This window comes from Rhodnius prolixus, unplaced genomic scaffold (assembly GCF_049639745.1).
Source record: "Rhodnius prolixus isolate KJV_2025 unplaced genomic scaffold, Rpr scaffold_2, whole genome shotgun sequence".
NCBI classification, from domain to species: domain Eukaryota; kingdom Metazoa; phylum Arthropoda; class Insecta; order Hemiptera; family Reduviidae; genus Rhodnius; species Rhodnius prolixus.
This window is the reverse complement of record NW_027411592.1, coordinates 27,333,956-27,360,535: the sequence shown is the minus strand read 5'-3', so window position 1 is coordinate 27,360,535 and position 26,580 is coordinate 27,333,956. Positions and strand designations below refer to the sequence as shown.

Below are 26,580 nucleotides of genomic sequence, written 5' to 3'. Positions count from 1 at the left end.
TTACCTTTTAGGGAGAAGTACTGCAAACACAGATTAATTTTTCTTACTCGTCTTAAAAGGAAGTGGTGCAATCGCAGTTGAATTTTCCCATTTACCTAATAATCTATAATAATCAAACTATTAATCACAAGTAAAAATAAATACGTTATAAAAAATAAAAAAATATGAATAAAAAATTCATAAACCTTTTTAAAAAATGCTTACACCAACAACAATGATTTTATTTTTTTAATTTATTTACTTTTATTTTTTAAATGAAATCGTCGGTTTAAGTTCATTCTTCGATTAAAGTGATTGTTACATTATGTAGAAGTGAAGCGTTATTAATAATAGGTAATAATTAATCTGGGTTAATTAAAACTGTCCGGTAGGACATTTGTAAAAGGGTTGATCGTCAAAAACCTACGTTGAGACCCTACTTTTCTACTAATAAATGAAGTGGAGAGCTCTTTAAGGAGACTGCGGAAAATCACATTAGATCACCAAGCAGAGGACCGGTTAAACGGATTAACAATTTGAATAAACATAATAATGTTGTTTATGATTTCAACTGATTGAAATAATCAATACTTGAAATGTTTCCGTGCACCTAAGGACTTTTTTTCAATAATTATTGCCAGTTATTTATTTATGAATACTACTATTTCTTTACTTTGTCTGTGTTTTCCCGGTTATCACTTAGCTGTGTCTCCCATAGAGTGCAAGCAGGGATGCCCATGTTCTGGAGTATAATAATTTTATTACTCACTTATGATTTTTTATTTATTTATTTATTTTTTGTTTAGGAAGGAATTGACTCCTACGGACAGTTATTGGGATTAGTGTTAAGGGACAAATTGTTAATAATTTTGAAAAATAAATTATATGGAAAGGAGTCTTTTCATGGAACTTTGAATATTCTAAGAAATCAATTCGACACGAATCTCAAGGTTAAAACTCCTTATTCATTTGAAATTATGTTTCTATAAACACTTTTCTAATTATCGTAATCTTAAAAGTTATGTTTAATTCTGGCATGTTTTAGTTAGGAGATATTAGATTTGTAAAAGGAGAAGAAAAGAAAACAGTTGATCTGGGCCGATTTATGAATCCATCTCCAATGTTTGTTCAAATGGTAATCTCTAGCATGATTTCATTTAAGCTTCGCAGAAGCGCGACTAAGTTGAATATAAAAAGAAAAGTTAAAAGCATACTGAGGTTTTTAAGGAGCAAACTCGTGAACTGCCGATTATTAAAAGATTGTGAAAGCCTCTCCTATTGAGGATGTATCCCTTCCACCTACAACACTTCTATCTTGTTCTCTTCTAAACCCCGCGGAAAATTCAACCTGGGAAGGCCCTCCAAAGCTGTTCCCTCTTCATTGCCTCCTCTATATAAGGGACCGTTTCGGAAAAAGTAGCTGCTTATCCCAAAATCCTTCCGATCCCTGGAAGATGTCTTCGAAGTTAAAATTTAGGCGAAGTAAATGACGAAATTTATAAACTTAGAATAGTTCATATTTTTTAGCAGAAAATGCGAGATAAAATCTTTCTAAGTTGGATCTACAAAAGTTAAAAACTTATACTTTATGGTATGTAGAGGTAGTTTAGATTGGAATAGAACTATGGAGTTGGCCGAGGGCTCGTCTGTAACAGAAATATCATAGAATTTTGACCAAGTCATCTTATAACTTTCTAATAATGTTAATGCAAGTCTTTATACCAAAATGATTAACCCATGGTTGGTCCGAAATGAATGAAAAATAAATTAGAAGGTTATTAGACTGCACGTAGATACAAAAAAAAAAAAAATCAGTAATCATTGTTTTTAGGTTTAACAACCAATTTTTTGTTTTAATTAATGGAGAATGCTGATATGAAGAATATTAAAGGTCTTCATTTTATAAACCGCCGCTAGGTAGCATGATAGTGCCAGTTACTTTAGGCTAACTTTAGCAAGAGAGTTTCATACCAAAAAGAAAGTGAAGTTCCTCAATTATCTACCCTTGGTATATTCTACTATATTCCATATTATTAAACGAACATCTGTGCTTAGTTCTATCTGTAACAGAGCTACAAAGTAATATAAGGAGTTACATGTACATATTCTTTTCTTTCCAAGTTTTATAAACTGCCAGTAGATAGTATTCAAGTGCTTTGCTAGTTCTTCTTTTCCACTTTTTTTTTATAAGCATTGTACTGGATTTTTAACTATCAAGATTTACCTTTAGTAAAATAATTAACTCAAAGTATTAAACAGAATAGGTGCTACTTTAATTGAGAGTGTTGACCACCAAACTTAGGAAAGTTAGACTTGGTTGCAGATCTTGGAGTGATTTCATTTTTGTGTTAGGAGAAACTTATACTAAGAGTCCATCTTTGATCGCGACATTTGATATGTAGTTGAAAATAATAAACCCCGTCTGAAAATGAGGCATTTCCATTTCAGAGAAGGGGTTATTTAGTGAGTATGGCACTGTACTCAGTTCGAGTCAAGCTGCCTGCACTTAGACTTTCCTTTCCTAGAGGGATGATGCACAGATGAGTTCGTTACAAAAAAATGTCCGAATGTTGCTAATGACCACTTTTATTTACTTTTAGTTACTTGATTGTAACTTGACTTACTTTTTTTTTTAACAAAACTTTGCTAATTGTTTAGATGCATAAAATTGAATTTGTAGTTACCCAGAAAACATTATTGTCTTCTCTTAAAGGAGGTGCTATATCATTTCCTGATTACTTTTTCTCTAAAATTCAAAGGTGTGATTAGTTTAGGTCTCTACTAAGCTAGTGTTGAAGCTCGTTGCTTAATTAGTTAAAAAAATATGTCTTTCAACCGTCTCTTCGATGTAGAAGAAATCTTACACCACATTGAACCATCCTTTAATAGACTTGGTGTTTCATAAAAAAATTTTAGGAGTCACTTATATCGAACCTTTCCTTAAATAGTACTTTATAAAAGATGGCTTGGGCCACATATTTTTATCACATTAAAACTTTTCTTAACTGGCTTTATAACATTTGATGGGGGTAATTCCCATTAAGCTTAAAAAGTGGTTTTTGCAGTTTAGATAAATAGTTGTCTCCATTTTTGAGAAATCACCCAAAACTGAAAGACGATTCTATTTTGTTGCACTTTATTATGTATAATACATCTGTATTATATCAAATATTACTGCATTCTATACAATACATATGCCTCTTTGCCCGTCACACCAAAACGGCAAATCACATGAACTTTACATTGTGTATTTGTTTTAAGTACCAAACGTTGGAAAGCGCTGGAGTAAGAAATGCCCAGTGGAAGAGCCACTTTATCGAATCGATTTCAGGTGTTTTCTTACTTTGAACTTGGCACACCAAGTGCAATACTAAAAATTTTATAACTTTATTTTGAGAATTCAGCCAAGCGCAATTCAGTCAGGCTTTCTTCTAACTCAGGTCATTTCAATATAATGTACGATCTACGAGTATACTGAGTTACAATTTACATTCGAAATATATCTTGTTATAATCTGAATAGATTTTTTTCATTTTTTAAGAGTTTTTTTTTAAAAGTCGTTTGTAATGATTTTGTTTAAATATTTTATACATTACAATGTGTTGATCTATCATTTTCATTTTAGATTGTAGTGATGGTGAGCAATTAATTAATTCTATTATGTTCAAATGAAACATTTTTCTTAGAATTTTTTTGTAAGCGGTTTTGTTCAGAACGGCTAAGCTGTTTCCTAAAGTGCCGTTTGGATGTTATCAACGTTTTCAAGCGTTTATGACTTCTAAGAATAGAAAATATCTAAATTCTGAATCGGGAGATTATCATCTACCCGCTAGTCAAAACGGATTTTTCTAGTTTTTGTAAGTTTCTAGTTAATTGCATAAAGATTTGATTTGAAATTGGATGCAATGGATGTTTAGGCCTTTAAGGTTGGCTTGCAACATTTTCTCTGATAAAATGTGATAAGAAAGTTCGTGTAAGTGTTCACTCCAAATTGTTCCTTTATAGTTAGTTATAACCTACATATAAGAACTAGTAAGCGTAATATTTATGAGTCGAAATTCAATTTCCGTAATATTTGCAGGAGACGTCATTCTCCACAGTGTATGCTTTGATGGCCGGATTGGGAATGAGGCACTTATTGGTTGTAAATCAATCAAATGAGGTAAATGTTACGAGTGATTAATTAAGTGATGGCTGTGCATTGAAACCTGAACTTTACTTCAGCAAGTTCACTTTTAGATTTAAAATTGTATTATTGCTTCTAATATTCGCACAAGTCGATAAGTTCCTTGATATTTATTGGTTAATTTCTGAAACATCACTTTTCCAAATATTTCGAAACTGAACATGTGCTTTCTTTAATGACTGATGTATCATGAGGTTGCTATAGGTGTGCGGTGGTTATATTATACTGTGGTTATAAAAAGTATCTGTTTACTTTTTAAGAGTTTTTTTTTTTAAAGTCGTTTGTAATGATTTTCTTTAAATATTTTATACATTACAATGTGTTGATCTATCATTTTCATTTTAGATTGCAGTGATGGTGAGCAATTAATTAATTCTATTATGTTCAAATAAAACATTTTTCTTAGAATTTTTTTTGTAAGCGTTACTCATTAGTTGATGAGTTAGTTTACATAAAAACCGAACCACTAAGGTAGAATATATTCTTGAAAAATTTGGTCTTGTTGGGAAACAAATATTTCCAAAATACAGTACATGTACAATGTGATAAATGAAAAACTAAAACCGGATAAAAGTCATTTTTAGCCAATCTGACAGCGCAAATTTTAAAAATTGTATGCTGAATATTCTATTGCAAATAGAGGTGTGAGTGAATGATAAAATAATTGCAACCATGTGCTACTTGCACCCACAGTTGGTATGAATAGTTTACCACCAGACTGAATGTGTCGCTTCTAGCCGAGGATGGTGTACGTTGGAATATTAACCACCACTGCAGAAGTTTTGTATTATTACAAGGGATGACACACAAAATTTACCCAAACTCCTTTTTGTCAATTGTATTGATGAATAAAAGAAGATCTTTTTGTGGTAAATCAGTTTATTGTCCCAATTTCTTCCACCTCACTTGCTATGGTGCTCCGGCGAAACAGGCAGAATAGAAGTTTTGCCAATCCAGCTTTGGGTAAGCTGAATCAAGTTGAATCAAAATTTACGAGTGCTGAGGCCGTAGAGGTCGATGCGCCAAAAAACAAATTAATAAGAAATAAATAAAAATAGTTTTTTGTACTTGCAAAATTTTTGTGCTTATACTGGAATTTGGATTGCTTCTCTTTTTCAATTTATCTGGTCTTTTAATATTTTCGTTATGTGCAGTTCTTGGACTTAAATTAAATAATTAATCCAGAAATGTGGATGGTTTCTCCAAAGCTGATCTAAGCATTACAATATTCTATGAGTGTCCTCTAAAAAATGCAAAAGCTTTTTATCTCATGTCTTTTTTTTTTTATAATTTATCGACAATTACCATTCATCCATTCATTTCGACCGTCATCAACTCATTCTTAAATTCTGTAACATGTACCGAAATTGCATAAAAAGAAATTTGTGGTAAGTTCAGCTTTTTTAATTTCAATTGATTATTATCTAAGTTATATGATCTCAAAAAACATCAAAGAACCGAATAGTCCTTGTGCATTGTAATCTAATTAAAGTATTATTTTACTGCATAGGTTGTAGGCGTAGTAACAAGAAAAGACATTGCTGTACACAAATCTGAAATTACCTGTTGCACTGCTGACACCAAAGTGGTTCCATTAGTTGATGAGTGAAGACTATACACCATATGATAGTTGATATTAGGCCTTAATAAAATAAATAGATTGTCTAAAAATAATGTTCTATTTATTTAATATAAATTAAAAATGTTTCTAAAGAATATGGTGGGGGCTAATGAAGTAAGGTGTAACGTTCGCCAGGGAAGAGTGGGGTTGTAAATATTGTGTATATCGTAGCTACGGCTAACTGACGGCAGATACCTAATACTCGCGGTCACAAGTGCGTCGTGTGTACACCCGTTTCCCTTTGTTACGTTACTATTGCCATTATTCGTAGCTTTTTTCTCTCTCTCCATTAGTTCACCCAAATGAAGTTCTAAGTGCAGCTTTTTTTCTCAAACAAACTGAATCAGCTTAATTTATTGGTATATATTCTCATGGATTCTGTGTGACCAGCACAGCAGGTAAATTAAAGTAATATTTTTTTCTAAAATTGAAAGTATCTTCTTTTATAAAAAAATATTTTTATTCACGTTTTTGTAGTTTGTAAAAGTGCAAAATCTATTCGAATGAACCGGTTGAAGTTGACAGGCATGTAAAAAAATTGAATAACTGTAAATCTCATTTTAATGAGATTCAAACGAATAAGTTAATTTCTTATACAGATTATGGTACCGCCGACTTACAGCATAATGAGTTATTAACGAAAATATTCTGCTTTTAAGATAAGTTTTTTAATTTAAATGTTTTATTAAAATTATAAATTAAATGTTGTTACACAATGTTTTAAACTTGCAGCCCTTGGGTCTTATTTAAACCATATAATAACAACGATAAAACAAAACAAAATATCCTAGATTCGTGGTTTTAAGAAGCTTTTAATATTGAATAAAAGGTTTTAATATTGAATAAAATAAGAAATTTTGGTGAATGATTTTTACACCTTTTTTTTGTTTAATACCTTACCTCTAGTTTCAATTTATATGGCATTGGTTGAGGTCGTCATCGCTATACGAAGAAATATCAAATTCTCGAAGATTAAAGACAGAAATTTTTTTTTATTTCCAAATTATATAAAATCTACGAAGAAGAAAGTGCAGCTCAAGAAGAAATGATAAGGCAAGAATTGTGTAGTAATGATAGTTTTTTAATGAATTTTTTTCCAAACTTTTAATTATGTTTTTAATGTAATAAGTATTTAAATAATTTCTGAAAATGTTTAATTTAATTTTATATATTAATGTAGTAATTTAAAGATTAATTCTATGTTGATTAGTCAGGTTGTAAAAGTTGCCAATATTTTTTTTATATGCTGACTTAAAAAAAGGGGTATGTACATATTCCATACCATAACCCTTTTGTACCCCCACCCTACTAAGAAAACTCAGGTCAGAATTGTACTTAAGAATAAACAGTTCTTAACAAGGCTATGTTGTAGTGATAGGCAGAACGAGACCGCCTGTGGAGTCGAAGGATTTGAATCAGTTCCAGTGTTGGAATCGGTTCACTGATTCCAGTTTCTGTACTAACCCTATGCAGTATTACAAATGTAGCGCAATTTATTAAGGTATATCATTAAATGTTAGCTTTCCCAGTTAATAACAAAAATATATTTCTTTAACTCACATTATAAGTACTTACTATTCCTAATTTCCAATTGCTCTGATAAATATAAAATTAACAATGAAACACATATATTAACACAAAAATAGGCTAGTCAAATATAAAAATTAAATGCATTGCAGTTTTGTCACTAGCTTGACCACTGGAAGACTGGAGTTAACTTGCTTCAAGAGGATACAAGGCGGAGATGGGTAGGAAATTATTCCCATAAATTAATTAAAATAGGTGGTTAATTAAAAATAGGCTATCAATAAAAAATTGTAAATTAATTAAAAGTCTAACAATAATTTTCTAAGTTGGCTTTTTGTCATAAAGAAATAAATATTATTCAATTTATTAATGTCATTCTCAGTTGACAGTAGATCCAGAAAATTTTCTCTTTCTGAACGTTGTCCGACTACGTATTTCTCGATATATGTGTTCCTGAAAGAGGAAAGAATTGGGCAAGATAATAAAGTATGTATTAAACTATTCCTGCAAAGAGGGCATTCGGATTCCTCATAAAAAGTTATTGAAATTTCTATGATATACCCGGGCGCGACGTTTCCCAGACAACATTAGCTGAGCCAATATTCTAATTTTATTGATATGAATTTTGCTACTAAGGTAACTTTGGAAGGTTCCGAAGGAGCAGATATCCCAGTAAAAAATATTGAAACTACTACTAATAGCAGAATCAATGTTTTTAGAAATCAAATGGTTTAAATATTTTTGCACTAAACTATTATAATTTTCTTTGATAAGATAGGGGTCTTGGGCAATCCAAATTTCCTCTGAACCGATAATGGGAACATATTTTCTTAACTCCAGCACCCAATTAAAGGGCAAGTTAAATGTGTCTGCGAGTTCAACAAGGCGATTCTAACATATCTTAGGTAAGTGATCCTCTGGCATATTCAGTATGGAGATCCACCAGTTCACCATTCTTTTAAAGAGCTTATACTTCATGTGAACTTGACCTGTCTCTAATCTTACAAGATAGTTGGGGGTGTTGATTGGAAAATGGGGAAGAGTTTTATAAAAAGATAATTGCCCCTTTTCTATTAGATCCGCGTATGGGGTCCTATATTTCGGACAGGTACAGGAGAAGAAATGAATATTATTATTTTTTTTTTTTCAGCGCATCAACAGCTGAGGTTATTAGCGCTCGGAGCTTTTTTCAGTGCACTGCCGGCCTCCGGACAGTGTTCTCTCGTTACAGACAACACTGTCCATCACCGGACAGTGAGCTGTAAGAAGCTCCTAGGAAGAGAAAATCTAAGGGTCAGCTGCTGGATTCGAACCCGGGACCTCCGCGTGGGAGTCCAGTATGCTAACCTCATAGCTAATCCCTTCCCTGAATATTATTATTATTATTATTATTTAAGAATTATTGACAGTTTTCTAAAAAATCTTGGAACTTATTTTATCCTCCAAGCATAAGTAATATTTTAGGCTCGCCAGGTTTTGTATTTTGGTGTTGATTGATTTTACAAGTTGAAATATTTCAGTAAACTTCTATATAATAGCTTCAAGTTAGTTGAAAGTTGTATTTCAGTGTAACATCTAAGTAACTTCAGTATTAATTATTTTCATTTTAATTTGCCTTAATTTTTTTGGGCGGGGCGGAATCACTTTTTTTTTTTGTAAAAATAGGGGTTTGAATCAACTCGTTCCACCATCGCACCACACAGGATAATGTACCGAATAGGAGTTAATGGATTGTGTTAATGGATGGGGAGACTAAGAGCCACTTAGAGTTTTCAGTATGTTTAATTGGTTAATTTAATTTAATTTAATTGGCGCACGGAGCTTTATTCAGTGTACTACCGTTCTCCGGACGGCGTTCTCTGTTTACAGATTGTAAGAAGCCTGTTAGCTGTAAGAAGCTCCCAGCTCCTAGCTTCACTTAGCTTAGAAGAGAAAGGTCGGTAGCTGGGGTTTCGAACCCGGGATCTCCGTACAGGTAACCAACAAGTTAACCACTTAGCTAGTTTTAATTATTTTTTTGGCTTGAGCCTTTTAGCTTGGTATTTATTTAGAAAAGGCAGTAGTGCATTATTTTAATTAGGTATAAAACAGTAAAGTGAGCGACAAAATGTTCAATGACCAAAACAGAAATCTCAATATTTTCAGCAGGCATTATTCACTACTGCATACGCTCTAATGACCACATTGGGATTGAGGCACATAGTGGCTGTAAATACTTCAAATGAGGTAGGTCCATAACTTGGATTACTATAACTATTAAAACTGTAGTTAATTATCAAAACTCCTCAAGTAAACGTTCTTTTTAAAAAATCAACTTTGGCAATTAATCCTCTTACTATATTTAAATGAGATTTTTCAAATACCAAAAAAGTGAGGTTCCCATTAAAGTTCCTCAGGATTCCTCCCTGTCCAAGCGTTCTCATCGTCTTACTTCTAATTTATTACCTAGACTAGAAAGAATATATTACCAATGTTCGTCCATGGTTACACGCAGTCTTGAACTAAGTAAGTCTTGTGTTGTGTAAAAAATGAAATTCCCAAATTTTCCTTAAAATAAAGTGAATATTTTTTAAAAATAACCTTGTTTATAAGAGTAAATTTTTCGCAGCTCACAGATCTTTTGAGTAAAAGGTGGCGAAAAAGACCATTACCTAATGAAAAAATGTTTCAGTAGAAATATTTAATCTTAAATATGAGATTATATTGGCCTTACATTATTCAATTATTTTAAATTCTAAATCTGCGCATGTGCGAATTTGATAAAGTATTTCTAATTATTTCATAGGTCAATAACAAGAAAAGACATGGCTGTACACAAATGTGATATGACATGTTGTACAGTTGAATCTAAAGTTGTTCCATTTGTAGAGCATTTGTGAAGAAGGGGCAGGCAGCCATTTTGTTAGAAGATTTTAGGGACAAATAAATATATATTAAAATAATAAAAAAAGGGTATAAAATAAGTATAAGTAAAGAGTAAAAGTATGTAGATATTGGCATGATGGAGGAGAGTGCCCGGCAATCTTCCTTTTAAGCTTTGTTTTGCGACAATCTGCTGCTTAAAGTGAATATTTTATTTTATATTCTGCTGCTTCAAATTATTCTCCACAATCTGGAGCCATCCTGGTTGAGACCTTCCATGCGGTTTTTCTCTTTTTTAAAGCTTTTTCGATCCGCGTGTCATCCCTCACGATGTTAGTGCCCAGTGGAACCTATTTATCTTTTAATAAATTTTCACTCCTTTGAAATGGCTTTGCAAGGTCGCTATTCTTCTTTCACGATATGCCAATATTTTGAAGTTAACCTTTAGTTCATAAATCCATACATACATCTTTCTATCCCAATAATATGGTATCGTTTCGTCTTTTGTTTAAGATCCCGATCTCGGCAACTCTTACTAACGTTTGAAGATCTTTACTAGTATGGTTCTTCCAATGATGTTCGGTAGGACAATGGTAAACGAAGACAGTGGATGTGGTCAGAGCATTTATGGCACAAAGGTTTGCTTCCTGAGGGTGAGGGGAGAACACGCTCTACAACCTTGGAGGTTCGTGTAAGTTTACCACCACTCATTTGCTACATCCAATGTGTTCAAACACATCCATTGCGCCGACAGCAACACGGTTGGCTGCTGAAGGTTGAAACGCCCAACTGCTACAGATACGGATTATGCCAATAGATGTTTAGGATCCTATTTTAGATCAGCTCTTCGATATTTGCTCCTAAATACTGTTTATTATGCTTTTCAGAATTCTGGACAGAGGAACTTAACAACATTATGTGCATACACAATGGTGGCCAAGACAAAATAAGGAGTAACAGCGAATATTCTGTCACATCCAAGAAGGCTAGCGGTCTTTTAGAGAGATTGAAATCAGAAGAGGAAGGATTAATTCCAGAGGACTATCTTCTCGCTCAGGCAGACAACCTCACAGACTATCAAGGCTTATGAAGTCTGCTCCAGGTTAGTTCAAGACTGCGTGTAACCATGGACGAACATTGGTAATATATTCTTTCTAGTCTAGGTAATAAATTAGAAGTAAGACGATGAGAACGCTTGGACAGGGAGGAATCCTGAGGAACTTTAATGGGAACCTCACTTTTTTGGTATTTGAAAAATCTCATTTAAATATAGGCATCAATCAATCAATGAGTGGGGGTTGAAAACCCCAGGCTAGAGCAGATTTATTTTATTGAGCTTTTTGATAGCTATTATTCCAACAAAGTTGAGCGGTCATTAAATTTACGTATACCTTCTGATAGGCCACTTCAGGCTGAGCTAACACGCCTCACATTGGTCTGGCGAAGTATATTCCGTAAATTTTGTCAGGGAAAGGAAACAGGTCACATAATCAGTTCTTAGCGCTTGCGTGGATTAGAGTTCGGGGGTAAAAACTCTTGCATAGTTTGCCCAGATATCCGATAGAATTCCTAATCTAATCGGAAAGAGAAGACTGGGAGACTCGTAACTAGTGGGTGCTATGGTGGATTCTGTATGTCGCGTGGACTCTTGACCAATTACCATGGATCAAGAAGTTGTTGCCCAATTACAACTTATTCAACATTAAAGTGCATTTTTATTATCACAATCTGTAATTATTTAAATATGAAAAAACAAATCCAGTTCAGTTGACGTCATAACCAACGAAAACTGATCATTACAATAACAAAAAATAAAATATGAAATTAATGTAAAAATACTTTACTTAAATAAGCCGGTTATTCTTGGAAATCCGCTTGGAATTAAATTAATATAAGATCACAGTCAAGAAATTTTGAATTCTGTTTCAGTAAAATGAAAAATAGAGAATGACTCTAGTTGTTACTAAATAAAATACATTGCTCATCGAAAATATGTAAATTTGTTCATTAATCGAGCCGCCTTCTGCACTAATTGATTAATTCCACTTTTTGAAATATCTTGAATCTAAGTGTTAAAGGGCTTGGTTCAATCATAGATTTTTATATAATAATTTCTCAAATAATGAAGATTGACCGCATTAAACAACAAAATCTTTTTAGCCATTGAATAATAAATAATTTATTTCAGAAGACATTCTATTTACTTCGTGCTATAGTGTAGATCGTTGCAATAATTCAACTCAAATTCAGTAGCAGGAGCTGAATGATAGCGTTATAAATTTACATTATAAACGAAATTTTAAAAATCATGTACATTATTTCATCACATTTCTCCAATTTTTGTTTTATGGAGTTAACCGATTGTGCAGTGAACGACTCAATTATAGGTCTAAGAATTTTTCCATTCACCAATTAAAACATTTGTATAAGTATAAATAACGCAGGTGCACGAAATTTTACTAACTCTTCAAAAAAAATTGTATTCAATTGATTTGTTTAACATTGAAATGTTTAAGTTTTGTATTGGACTTCGGGTTTGTCTTTAGATACAACTTTAGATTGATTTCGCTGATGGCTAAACCATATAACGACTTGAAAAGAAATAAAACTATAACTCTCTATTTAAATTTATGTTGCTAACTTTCGCAACATGAGAAAAGTTCACTGATTCAGAGACAGGCCAACCTGTATACTTAGCTCTGTAGCAATTAAATTCTTTACAAACTTCTTGCAAAAACGATCGCTAGCCTTCTTTTTTGAGACTTATTGCAGAAAATACAATTTATAAGAGCAAGTCAAATCTAAGTCCACATTTATACCTAATTATTAACCTTACGCGAAGAAAGGCCTGATTGTAAAGACTTCCTAAAGTTTTAATCCATGTAGCCTCCAACGAAAACTATGAAGTTAGTTCCATAGAAGGATTTACAGAGACAAAGTCCACTAATGTTACGCCACATTTGTTTATGCCAACCTCTCTTTTGGGCTTCGGAATTTGAATACCCTTAAGAGAAGATAGGATAAACAGACTATCTTTGTATCCTCTATTGTTTTCGGAACCAATTTTGGCTCTTAACGAGAGCTCTATCCTAACTGTTACACGAGTTAGAGATCTGTGTAAAGAAATAGTGTGGCAAAATTTATTAACGAAATGCCTCTGTATCTATTGTTATAAATTACGCTAAGATTTTATCTTCATTCAATATTTTCCCCAAACATTTCGTAAATAAGTTTTGAATGGATTTTAGACATCTATCTGAAATTCTGCAGTCAGTCCATCTGGTCCATAGCCAATATAAATAGCCAATCTAATTTCATCTAACGTAAGACTGGGATCAAAAATATAGATAAGTAAATTATTTGCTTTAAAACAACTAATAGTCTTATGTATATACATATACATATATATATGCATATGTATTTTTTTTTTGTCCGCGATTATTGGTTATTTTTCGTGTACTACCAACCACCAACTCGCGTACTACAGGTTGGGAAACGCTGACATTACTTATATCAATTACTAATGCTCCAATCAAATCTCATTCTTCTCACACATGTATATCATTACATTTTATGTAGTTGTAAATTTCGGTGTATATGTTCCCATCGTCTTGAGATAATATTCTGTGCAAATTGGAGGGTTGGGGACATCCCGACCTAAGGACTGCCTCCCACAAAAGGTCCCTCCCCTTATCATGTTTACTGCAGTCTAATATTAAGTGATTACTGTCAGCCATGGTATCTGCTGAGCATGAACAGTTTGGGTTGATCTCTTTGCCAATTCTAGCTAGATGTTGTGGTGAATAATTATGGTTAAATCTTAACCATAATTTGCACACAAATCAAAGAAAGATTTGCACACATTTCTCTTAAAAAACTCCCGTCTGTTATACCCTACAACACAGCCAATATTTGTTAGGAAATTCCACTTTCAACCACTCAACATTAAATAAATACCTCAGGGTAGAACAAAGCTGTGTATTGTACTAACGCTGGAACTAAATTGTAGTTTTTAAAGTAAATGCCAAATAACATAAAAATTAATTAAATATCGCTGGCATCTGGGTAATGCATGTTACTTATATGCAGCTTCATTGAGATGAAAAAAATTGTAATAAAATAAATAAATAATCTCTATTTAGCAGAGATACTGATCAGAAAATTAGACTTGCAACGAGCTACTGCATTGACTATGATATCACCTACTGTTTGTGCTGCGCTGCTTTGTTACATTAAGAGAATAATCATAATCTGTGTTTTTCTCTTTTCTTGGGTTAATGTAATTTCAATTGTATTTTATTTATTAATAATTATTATTCATTAGCACTTTCTTTTTGGCAACCTCCACTCTCATTTCTAGCGATTGCATCTATAAACCAGAAAATACGTATTTAGAGACCTCCAGACGCCAACGTCCTCAGATGTTGATGGGCCTTAAATAAAATACGGTAATGAATTTTATTTTTACTGACTGATTACTGCAAATAAATTGCAATAAATTTAACTGTCCTTCTCAACCATATGATGAAATTAACTCAATATGTGTAAACAAGAAATTTATATCATTCAAGCTCGATACGAGATAAGTATTTGCCCACTTTTGTTTTTATAAAGTTTTCCAATATGCATCGATTTACCCGGTTTTGCCCGTTTCCAATTCCCCAAATTTCACCATGTTTTAAAAGATATTCTTCACACATAAGAAGAGAGGTAAGTTGGTAACATATTTTACTGTTACATATTCATTATGTGTCTGACAGAAAATCAGAATTTAAAATATGTAACTCAAAACGCTAGAATCTCACTCCTGCGATCAGTGGCGGACCATGGTATTAAACAAGAAGGAAGGCTCAAAGAAAGATAGTAAATGTTGAAGGAAAACGGCCTCATTATTTTGTTGCACCCTCCTGCTATTAGAGGCAGTAAATTTCTCAGATACACCGCTCTCGCTAAAAATCAAGAATGATACGTTCTCTTTACTGTCGACAATCTCTACGCATCCAGTTCTCGTTGTTCATTGAATTGTTCTTACACAATTCAATCTCTTTTAATCTCTCCACAATACAACAAAAATCTTTTAGTCTGCTCGTCCGTACATTATTTTAATTCACAGTCATAATTATTTGAACGACGATAATGATACTTTGTATATGACGAAAACTCAGGCGGGTCTTTGCACGTTTCAGCAAAGAAATTGCGTTTTGTTTCTCCAACCTTCAATTGAAGCGTGGATGAAACGTGGGAGCGTTGGTTAACGATATAACGATAAATTTGTTTTATCATCAAATAAAAGCAACCATCACATCATTTCAATGTGCCCTGTATGCAAGATTTCTTGACCTATGATTACGGTAAGAATATCTTGCCAGGGTGTTGGTCTTGTAGTCCAGATCGTGGCTTTGTAAGTGGGAGTTCCCCAGCTAGAATCCCGTGTATGACTATATTTTATTAAAAAAAGTATTGTATTAAGTATTATGAATGACTGCAAACGCGGGATTCGAACTAGGGATCTCCCACTTAGAAAGACACGCTCTTGACCACTAGACCAACACCTACCCTCCCTGGCAAGATATTTTTACCGCAATCATAGACCAAGAAGTCTTGCATACGGGTTACATTAAAAAGATGTTTATTTATACAGTCTTTATTTATTAAAATAAAAATAAAAATAAAATACATTCCTGGGTGTACAAAATAATTATAAAGACATCTGCCATGGTCAATGACCGTCGGCGGAGTGGTTAATACAATTTTCTTTTCTTTTTTTTTTCTTTTTATTATTAATTCTTATTATTATTATTATTAAAGAAACCAGAGAGTTAAAAAAATTTAGGTAAATAAAAGTTTTCAAAAAATCATTTGCGAATAATTAATAATAACCTTTTTCAGAAAGTAATGGATTACCCTATAAATCTAACATTTATTTCTATTATGTAATTTAACCAATACTAGAACCGTATATACTTATTGCTTTACAATATTGTGCTAACCGAGGCCAATCAGAACCATTTAATATTTCTAATATTTCCACATTTGTTATAGAAATATTCCTAAAATATTTTAGTCTGACCTCACTCAGTCTAGAACAAACTACCAATATATGGTACATTCGATCAAGCATTAGGTCATTACATAAGAGACAAACTTCTTCGGTATTATCATGGTGGTATGGCGGAGAACTATCTAAATACAATAAACCAGCTCGAGCCTTAATTATCCACCTGACTTGCTCCAATGATAAACTACAATTGAAGTAATGTTTGTTACCTAAGCTAAAATTAAGCTCTTTATAAATGTTATAGGAATCGAGTTCCAAAGCTTTCTGCATAAATTCCTCTTTAAATTGTAGTTGGACACATTTGACTAATTTATTAAAAATATTGTTCCATGAGGTTATATTGTTAGTATTACATTCAAAGTTTATATGACATTTTTTTAAAAGGTTGATGATTTCTAGAAACCAAAAAAGCTTCTTAGAAACAATTTGGGTCGCAACTACTTTTGGTAACCTGTTGTCACTCATAGCAAAAACTTTAACAATGTATTTTAATTGTAATTTGAGGGTGTGAGTATAAATTGGTAGGTAACCAGTTTCACAATAAATAAAGGCAGATGGGACAAATAATGGCAGTTTAAACACTTTTTTAATAAAGAAACGGTATAGCTTTTCTAGATCTTCATATTGGTCTCCTCCCCAAACCTGGGCCCCATAACAAGCCATAGAGCGACTTACACTGTTAAATAATTTTAGTTTCGAATAATACTTTATACTATTATTTTCTATAAGTCGACTCCATAACGTGTTCAGCCCTTGTTTAGCTTTAGACACATTACTTTTAATATGCTTTACAAATGACAATCTAGAAGTCAATGTCACGCCCAAGTACTTGTACTCATTTACCGTTTCTACAACTTCATTATGGCAGAACCATTTCTCTCGTTTTGCAGGCCTTCCTCCATTCCTAAAAACAATAATCTTAGATTTCTTCATGTTTATTTTCAAGTTCCATAACTGCGTGTAGTTACAAAGAGAGTTAATCATTCTTTGCAGCGTTTGGGGCTCGGAGGCAAGAAGCACTATATCGTCAGCAAATGCTAACAACTTTACTCTTTTGGAGCCAACAAGCACACCACCCCCGTCCAGACACTCCTCAATATCATTGATGAATAAAGAGAAAAGGAGGGGGCTAAGCACACAACCCTGTTTAACTCCCATTTCCATATTGAACTCAGAGCCTCTTCCCTCCGGACCCCAAACGCAGCCTACCGTATCTGAGAGAAGTGCCTCAACACTTCGGATAATCTTTGTGGACAGACCCAAACTATTAAGTTTAAAAAATAAAGCATATCGGTCAACAGAATCAAAGGCAGCAGCGAAATCAACAAAAAAGGCGTAGACTTTCTGCCTCTTAGCACTTAGCTTCAGCTTTACTAGGTTAACCAATGTGAAAATATTGTCAATAGTGGAGTAATTTTTCCGGAATCCTGCTTGAAACTCATTTAGAATACCGTTGTTAGCCCACTCTGTTAGCCTTTCTAGAATTAGACCAGCATATACTTTGCCAACAACATTATTAAAAGAAATTCCTCTGTAATTTGAAACCTCATTACAGTTTCCTTTTTTTAAAAGAGGAAAAACAACTGATTTTCTAAAGCTAGATGGAACTTTACCAAAATCAAATATTTCATTAAATACATCTAGTAATAATTTTAGAAAAGTGTGAGGTGCGTTTTTAAAATGTTCATATGGAACACCATCAAGGCCAGGCGTTTTTCCACATCGAGCCCTAGATAGTACCACTTCCAACTCTGACATAGTAAATGGCGCATCATATTTTGTATTTTGTATAAAAGGCGCAGCATACTGCATTCTACTCATACTCAAAGAGGGGTTATATAGATCTTGAAAATACTTAGTCCATTCATCCAATGATATACTATGAGATTTGTAATTCGTACCCTTAAGAGATCTCACCGCCTGCCAAAACTCTTTACTATTATAGCTATTATTTATCTGATTTAATATCTTATAATTAAACTGACTTTTCTTTAACTCACACAATTTTTTAAAGTCATAATTATACTTCAGATAGACCAGTTTATCGCTTAACTGATTAGACTTCCGATACTTTCTTAGACTCTGAAACGATAACTTCCGAGAGTTAAAACATTCTCTGTCAAACCATTTTTCACAATAATCATATTTCTGCTTTGGCTTAGGGTTAAAATTGGCAGCTAACATAATAAGATTTATAAGAAAGTTTATTTTAGAATCAGTGTTGTCCGTAATTAATATCATGGAATTTAGCATTTTATCTAATTTGTATTGGTATACATCCTTTAAGTTTTTCCCATGACGCCATATTAGTTTAGGTATAGGAATAGCAACACTTTTGGGCTCTTTTACGCTAATGTCACAAGTTATCTCTAAAGGCAGGTGATCTGAAAAAATTTGAGTTTTGATTTGAAAATTAGAAATATAATGAATAACATCTGCACTAATGCAGCAGTAATCAATGACTGACGAACCGTGGTTGCTAATGTAAGTAAGATCCCCCTCCAAATCACCTTTCACACGTCCATTCAAAATAATTAGACTAAAATCTTCTAATAACTCCAGTAAGGCTTTACCATTTTTATTAACAACGTTATCTTTAGATCTCCTATAAAAATTCTCCACTAATGACCTTGAGTTTAAACAATGTTTTGAAATTCGTTGCAGGCACCCAGTCCTGCTGTTAAAGTCTCCAACCAAACAAAATTTTAAATTACTATTACCATAAAGGATATCAGATAATTTTTTAAAATCTAATTCCCATGCAGTAGGGTTTAAATACACTGGAACAATATAAAAACATTCGCTACATATGTTTACACAAATCACATCTCTGCCCGACAATTTAACAAAGCTAGCACACTGAGAAATTGCACTGTTAACTTTTATACCATACAATGAACCACCAGAAGCTCTCCCCATTGCAGCTTTTCTAGATGCTGTTACCCACTTCAATACGAATCCCGGAAACAAGTTGGTGAATTTATTTATATCCTTCTCTTCAATATGAGTTTCGAAAATCATAAAAATATCAAATTTGACAACGTACGAAATGAAATTCCTATTAGATAAAACCCTTTTCAATCCAGCTATATTGTAACTTAAAATATCCAGTCGACCAATCCGCTGCCGTAGTTGCTAAGAGTCTGAAACTGAAGTTTTCCGATCTATACACTGCACACTTCTGGGGGTATGAGTATAATCAGACAGTTCAGAATTACTGTTCGGAATAATATTCTGGTCTGGTTCCAGTTTGTTCCGTTTAGTAGTATCTAGCTTGTTATCCTTATTCAGCAATAATTGATCTTTACTAGGAGGTGAGGCCGACATCATTCTTTTCCTATTTAAAAGAGGATCATAGCTATCTTTTATCACCAGTTTATTATATTTTATGACAGCAAATTTTCCCTCTCTTCGGGCCTGGACAAGCTTCGGTCGTAAGCTCTTGCGAGTTTCGATTACATCTTTTGGAAAATCATGCGAAATCGAAAAATTAGAGCCTTTCAACTTAAAAACATTTTGCATAATCATTAATTTAGAACGGAAAGCAGCCAGTCCTACGAGAATCGGACGATTCCTACTACCATCTCGTTTACCTAAACGTCTAACAAAGTCAATATCCGTTCTGCCAATATTTAACTCCAATTTATTAGCAAAAAAGTTGCAGACAAAACTTTCCAATTCCCAATAGTCCACCATTTCATCGACAGCTCCAAATATAACTACGTTCCTTTTTCTCAGTTCGCGATCGAGAGTATCCATTTTCGTTTCGACTATCTTAACTCTATTTTCCAAGACTTCAAAGTACTGCTTTAATTCATTTAAAGTTTTCGATCTACTCTCTTCCATGTCGGCTTTTAAATCCAAGCGTAGTTTTTTGAGTTGTTCAGCAATCTCACTTCCCATGTTGAGAAATTATAGCCTCAAAGCGAAAATAAAATTATTATTACTAATAACTATTCCCCGATAAAATAGAATAGCTCAGCTGTTTATAAGATTGAATAACCAGATATATAGTTTTGTTGAGATAAATTACTATTAATGTAGTATAGAGTCCAAGTAAACTATTACTCCAACAAACACAGTGACGTGGTGGTCGAGCCTCCGTTTGTTGACAGATCAGTTCTACTTGAAATGACGTTTATCTCCCGCTAATTAGTACGTCATAAAACCTACCTGGACAAGAATATTCCAAACTGGGCAGATTTTAATCAGTCAATTCTTTTTATTCGCTTATATTACCGATTCGGCTCGATAGATTTTTTCCAAATTTCACACAAATAACAAAAGCACATTAAATTTAAAGTCTGCAAATTTTCAGCACACAGAAACTCCTAAAACTTAGTAAACTGTTGAATTTAAACGGATACGAAGTGAACACGTTAAAAGAGCACTCCCCACTCCTTAAGAAAGGATTAAAAAGATGTGGTGGTTGCTTTTATTTGATCTCCTTAACAAAAACTTACAGTTTTAAAAGTTAAGTATAAGGGTTGATTAAACGCCAAAAGGTACACAAATCAGCAGTTCCCAACATTTCATTAATACTTCATTGATATAATTTAAGTAATTTTACTGCATTAACTTTTCCTTCACATTTTTTAGAATTTATTAGATGTCACAGACCCTTATGCTGGCCATTTTCGTCTACAAAATATTTACTCAAGTAGCACACCATTTAACTTAGATTGACTGTAATATCTATTTATCTATAATAATCAAACTATTAATCACAGGTGAAAAAGAAAACGTTATAAAAAATATAAAAAAAATAAGAGGCTAAAAAATTCATAAACTTTTTTTACATCAATGATTTTATGCATTTATTTTTATTTTTAAATAAAAATCATTGGTTTAAGTTCATTCTTCGATTAAAGTAATTGTTATTTTATGTTGTAGTCAAACGTTTGTAATAATAAGTAATAAATAATCTGGCTTTATCGCAAATAATATAGTTTTCTTCAATTACATTCTCAATCTAGGTGTTCTTCCCACAATGTTATATATATGTAATATAAAATAAAGAAAATAAAGATATGCATATTTTTAGGACAGCTAATTATTCCAGTATTTTACCATAAGTAAAATTAGGGGGACTAAATTAAATTACAATTGAGAAATGAGTAAATATTGTTGAATAATCTACTTGTTATTAAATGTATGTTATTTGTGCTCACGAATATTTCGGTAAGACGAATTTAAGACTGAAATATTGTTTTGAATCCTCCGTGATTGAAATTTAAAAAGTGGCCGACTCTAACTTTGTTTTTTTCTACTTTAACATGCATGTATATGTGACTACTCAGAATAATTCATCACTCATTTTATCATAATTATAATAAAAAAACATTATGAATGAACTGGCCAGCATAAGGGTCTGTGACATCTAATAAATTCTAAAAAATGTGAAGGAAAAGTTAATGCAGTAAAATTACTTAAATTATATCAATGAAGTATTAATGAAATGTTGGGAACTGCTGATTTGTGTACCTTTTGGCGTTTAATCAACCCTTATACTTAACTTTTAAAACTGTAAGTTTTTGTTAAGGAGATTTTTGTACCTTTTGGATAGATTTTCCTTTTTGTCTATTTGCAAAGTTACGTCTGCTTTACAGATTTTTTAAAATTTGGAATAAGCTATTCTATCATTATAACCTGATAAGGTGTTAAATCGGAACCGTAACTACCACTGGAGAGATCTTTTTAAAGAATGTTTATAGTTGCGGTCCCCAAACCATCCTCAATAACCATTTTTTTGAGAAAGCGTTTTGAATAAAATAGAAAGGTATTTGTACGTAAATAGCAAAATTAAACTGCGATTTCAGTACTTCCTTTTAAGAGGAGCAAGAAAAATAAACTGCGATTACAGTACTTCTCCCTAAAAGGCAAAGATTTTGAATCGAACGACAATTCATTGATGTAAATCGGTTCACTCATTGATAATTTTAACGATTGCAGTACTTCCTCTTAGTAGGTGTAAGAGCATGATGGCACTTCACAGCCACGTAGAGGAGCTTTAACCACTTATTTGAGCTAAATTTTATCAAAATCGGACTAAGCTTTGTAGAAATATTGGTAATAATAGTTTTAGAAAGGGCCTTATTTGGGTGGGGCGAACTCCCCTCCTTATGAGGCATAGCGTCGAGACTTTTAAAGTACAAATCTGTACAAAATTTCGATTCGAATGACACTTCATTCATGAAAATCGGTTCACGTGTCGATAATTTGAAACGATTGCTATACTTCCCCTTAACAAGTGTAAGAGCAGATCGTCGCTTTATTGTTAGGTAGGGGAGCCCTAACCCTATCATCCTACAAAATTTTATCAAAATCGGGCCAAGATTTACAGAGTAATTAGTAATAATAATTTTGGAGGGGGCCTTACATAAAGGGGGCTAACTCCTCTCCCATTCGATGTACAGGGCCGAGACCCCCAAAAGGCACATCTACATAAAATATTGAATCGAATGACACCTCATTCATGAAAATCGGTTCACGCGTTTAGGCGCTACGTTGTTTACAAAAAAGGTAACAACAAGAACAACAACAAGAAGAAGAAGAAGAACAAGAACAAGAACATTTTTTGAAAAAGCGGTTTTTGCTCATTTTCGGCAACTTTTTTCTCGAAACCTATTAGATCTGGGTTGTTGCAAAAAAATTACAGCTATAAAGGAGGATTTGCCCTATATTTTAAAGAAAATTTGGGAATTTTATCTTTTGTAGAAAAAGAGAAAAAAATTGTCAAAGTTGGGTGTTTTTCAACGTTACGCTTTTTCGTGCAGTTTTTGATGGTCAACCCTTATACAACTGTCCTACCGGACAGTTTTAATGATAAAACAAATTTATCCTGATTCTCCCACAACAATTGCATTTCACTACATTTTTTTAAATCTTCAATTTTTTTAAATTTTTTTTCTTAGCGACACAAATAACATTTTTTGCAGTGTATTTCTGGTGGAAAATTAATATTGAAAACCGATCACGAATAAAATAAAATTGTAACTGATCTTAAATATCTCGACAAATATTAGGGAAATTAAAACGAGGTCAACGCCATTTTTCACAATTTTTTATGTAGTTTTCATAATCATTGTCAACATTAGTGGTCCTTATGAAACGCCGATCAGGGTTTTGGCCGTAACTCCGCCAAAAATGAAGATACAGCATAGGTATTTAATAGTTTTTTTTCGGATTTCCGCTTTCGTAAAAACTTATTAGCGATGGTGCGTTTTAAATGGATCACCCTACGGTGATTATCTTCAAGAATTTGATCAGTTAGCGATTACTTTAACAACTTGAGGATAGCGAGTTGATAGGTTTTTCAGTATTCTGCCTAGTTACGAAAATATCCAATATTTCACCTATGGAAAGTGGAGGGCAAGTGATGCACCAAGGCCTTTCCTCTGGGCACCTAAGATTGTTGCTGGAAATTACCACTAGGTCTTGTCATTCTACTCACTTTTGAAATGTACTCTCATTAGTTTACAAACTAAAATACAAATGTTCAATCCTTTAATCGGGTTCGAGTGGATTTGAATTAATTATGTTTTAATTTGTAATAAATTATTAAAATTTTATTCAACAGAGCAAAATAATCGTACTAGAAGACAGCAAATATGAAAAAGTAGTGTCTACTTTTGAGGTAGGTTTAATTAAACAGATTATTAAACAATAATTATCAACTTGTCTGCTTAGTCACACTTAATTAATTTCAGTCATTAAATTATGATAAGATGCAAGACGAATTAACGAAAGAAGAGGAAATAAAATTTGGAGTTGCCATCAATTTAGCATTGATAATTCAGAGAAATATTGCGATTTGTTTCGTTGCTATTTTCGTGGCTTTATGTGTAACGATAATAAATATAGCAGAGCACAAATATTTAGACTTCAAAATTAGTTTTTTACTAACACGTATCCTTTGAATATCTTCAATATTGGTTGGTAGGATTATTTTAATTGCCATATTTAAAGAAAAGAAGAAGTGTACATCTGCCAGGTACATATGTATGAAGTAACAGCGTGCTATTTTTCTTATTTCTTGGAGAGAATGTCTTGAATTGCGATTAGTGTAGAAATTATAAAGAACATTTTCCATCACACATATACATTACAATTCATGCACTCATATTCAACCACCTTCATTAAAATATATGAAATAATCAAATAATCAATCAAAATATTGTTGCCAAGCCTGATTTTGTTACAAAAAGAAAAAGGATTAGTGGCCTCTGTGTTATCTCGCTAAAGAAAACACTACTACCCATTTTTGGTTCCCTGGGTTCCTGCAACATCTTGCGCCAATCTTTTGTATACTGCTAGCAGCAAAAGGCCGATTGAGGATGCTTCTAGTAAGTTCCACTATACCCACTTGCCGTCTTAACTTTGAACTTTCGACTTGCCTTGTTCCAAACAGTCCGTCTGTAATAATCCTGTTAGGAATTTCAAACTCGCCTTTCTGTACACATGTCTTATTCATCACATCCGTCCCAGTTTAATGATGGTGATCATGCAAAATCATAGATCTTCCAGAGTGTTTATTTCTCTATGAATTAATTACAATTGCTGCCGAGCCATTTTTTTTAATTTCCTTAAATATTATTTCTTTAACTTCAATATTTTAGAATTTAAATATTATTTTGCAACACCGCAGTGGAGGCTTTTATTTCCACTGATACCCATGTGGATTCTATTTACGACGGTACCAGCAATTCTTTCAAGTTTATTCTTCGTTATCGCAGAGGTATGTTGTTTACATTTAAACATTTTATTATTTTAATGTATGACATTATAGAAATGAATTTATATTTCAGCCGGATTCATCAACTGCAGGACTGCCAGAGATAACTGGATTTTTAAATGGTATCCAATTTCCGAGGCCAGTTAGTTTTAAGCTATTAATTTACAAAATAATAAGCACAATTTTTATGCTTATGGCTGGTATTGTGACAGATAAAGTAAGTATGAACCTTTTCAATTTCATGTCAATTTTATTCACTGCTCACGATTTTTCCTTCATTTGAATTAATTATTGAATTAATAAATTATAATAACTGAATTTGGCAGATAAAATAATTATAATCTATTTTAGTCAATGGGTTTACTAAGAAAAAATGAAGTTTTGTCTTCACTAAAAATTGTATATAACCTAAAATGATTTTTTTTTTTTTCATGTGATTGTTTATTATTTATTACACTTTTTTTAATTATATATATGGGGGGTTGGGGGGGGGGGGTGGAGTCTTACAGGGTTAGCCTTATATCGCTGCTATCCTCACGATTCCCCTATACCATATCGTGCCATTTCTACTTGGAACAGATACATATATTCAGTAGTACTAGTTTACGCAGAAATAAACTCCATCAAAGTAATTCAATCAGGAGGAAGATGATTTTTGTTCTTATATCGTAGATGTGAAGTGTCAATATATTTTATAAATTTGTCAATGTCTAAAATATACAAAAATGTAAGAACATAATCGAGAACAGTGTAAACTTAAAAAATATATAAATGGGCCTTTATATGATCAAAATATAAGAAAAAACTTACACAAAAAATGTGCTTTTGAATGTGTCATGTTGATAGGGGAACGTCAGTAAATGGTTTGTGTTGAGCCAAAATAGAGTCTTGGTGACCCATACATGAGTGGTAATGGGCGTGAATGTTCCCAAACTTTTTAACGCAGATTATTGGAAATTTCTGGTTTTGTAAAAACTTAAATTTGAGTATATGTTGGGAAGTGAGGTTTGGTTCGAGCTTTAGTAGAGATAATATCGTGTCTGTGTTTCACTAGTTGGAATTAACTATTGATTTTTAACATACAGTGACTTCTTACTATTTTAAATAATCTGGTGAATTTTGATAACTTTTCATCCAGCAGTTTTTCCACAATATTGAAGAAAAGTTTTGTTCAATTTGTTAGTGTTTTTTTAATCTATAATCTTTTCAACAAATAAATATAAACATAAACAGTTACTATGTCCAAAGCTAGTGGTGGTGGGTATATAACTGATATTGAGACTAAAGTCTCGGATGCACTCAACTGTATTCTTGATCGTGTTAAAGATTTTTCTGATTTGAGAACTGATAATCAAGAAATTCATAAAAATTGGAATAATTTTAAAAAATAAATTAATCTTCAGGGATTAAGAATGATTTAAATAAATTAAAAAATTAGCTGACAGCAGTAAATAAAGAAAATCGTTGTCTAAGACTGTATAAATAATTTGCCAGCCGCCTTGAACGAAAATAAGCAGGTTCTCAAATTCAATCTATGAACATACCTGAAGAATATTCGCAGAGGGCTAAATGAAATGTCCAAGGCGAGGACGAAATGTGGGAAAACAGTTTAG

At 32.7% G+C, this 26,580-nt stretch overlaps 2 protein-coding genes across 24 annotated transcripts in view; both read left to right on the top strand.

Annotated features, from left to right (window-relative positions):
* Window positions 1–6,641, top strand: part of LOC141449343 (H(+)/Cl(-) exchange transporter 7-like) — a 51,181-nt gene extending 44,540 nt beyond the window's left edge. For 2 of the 4 annotated variants that reach the window (XM_074118700.1, XM_074118698.1), the window contains 4 exons: window positions 786–929; window positions 1,025–1,114; window positions 4,061–4,141; window positions 5,676–6,641. In XM_074118700.1, coding sequence (XP_073974801.1) covers window positions 786–929; window positions 1,025–1,114; window positions 4,061–4,141; window positions 5,676–5,774 — 414 coding nt within the window. In that variant the 3' untranslated portion in view covers window positions 5,775–6,641. The remainder of the gene's footprint in view (window positions 1–785; window positions 930–1,024; window positions 1,115–4,060; window positions 4,142–5,675) is intronic. The other 2 variants (XM_074118699.1, XM_074118701.1) reach the window with 2 other exon arrangements.
* A 2,089-nt stretch (window positions 6,642–8,730) lies between these two features.
* LOC141449341 (chloride channel protein A-like) overlaps window positions 8,731–26,580 on the top strand; it is a 134,267-nt gene continuing 116,417 nt past the window's right edge. For 4 of the 20 annotated variants that reach the window (XM_074118676.1, XM_074118661.1, XM_074118679.1 and 1 more), the window contains exons 1-5: window positions 14,704–14,885; window positions 23,813–23,869; window positions 23,943–24,141; window positions 24,852–24,970; window positions 25,041–25,184. In XM_074118676.1, the coding sequence (XP_073974777.1) occupies window positions 14,799–14,885; window positions 23,813–23,869; window positions 23,943–24,141; window positions 24,852–24,970; window positions 25,041–25,184 (606 nt within the window). In that variant the 5' untranslated portion in view covers window positions 14,704–14,798. Of the gene's footprint in view, window positions 9,289–9,458; window positions 9,540–10,688; window positions 10,867–11,062; window positions 11,278–13,660; window positions 14,624–14,697; window positions 14,886–23,812; window positions 23,870–23,942; window positions 24,142–24,851; window positions 24,971–25,040; window positions 25,185–26,580 lie in introns of those variants that run through there. The other 16 variants (XM_074118658.1, XM_074118672.1, XM_074118660.1 and 13 more) reach the window with 13 other exon arrangements.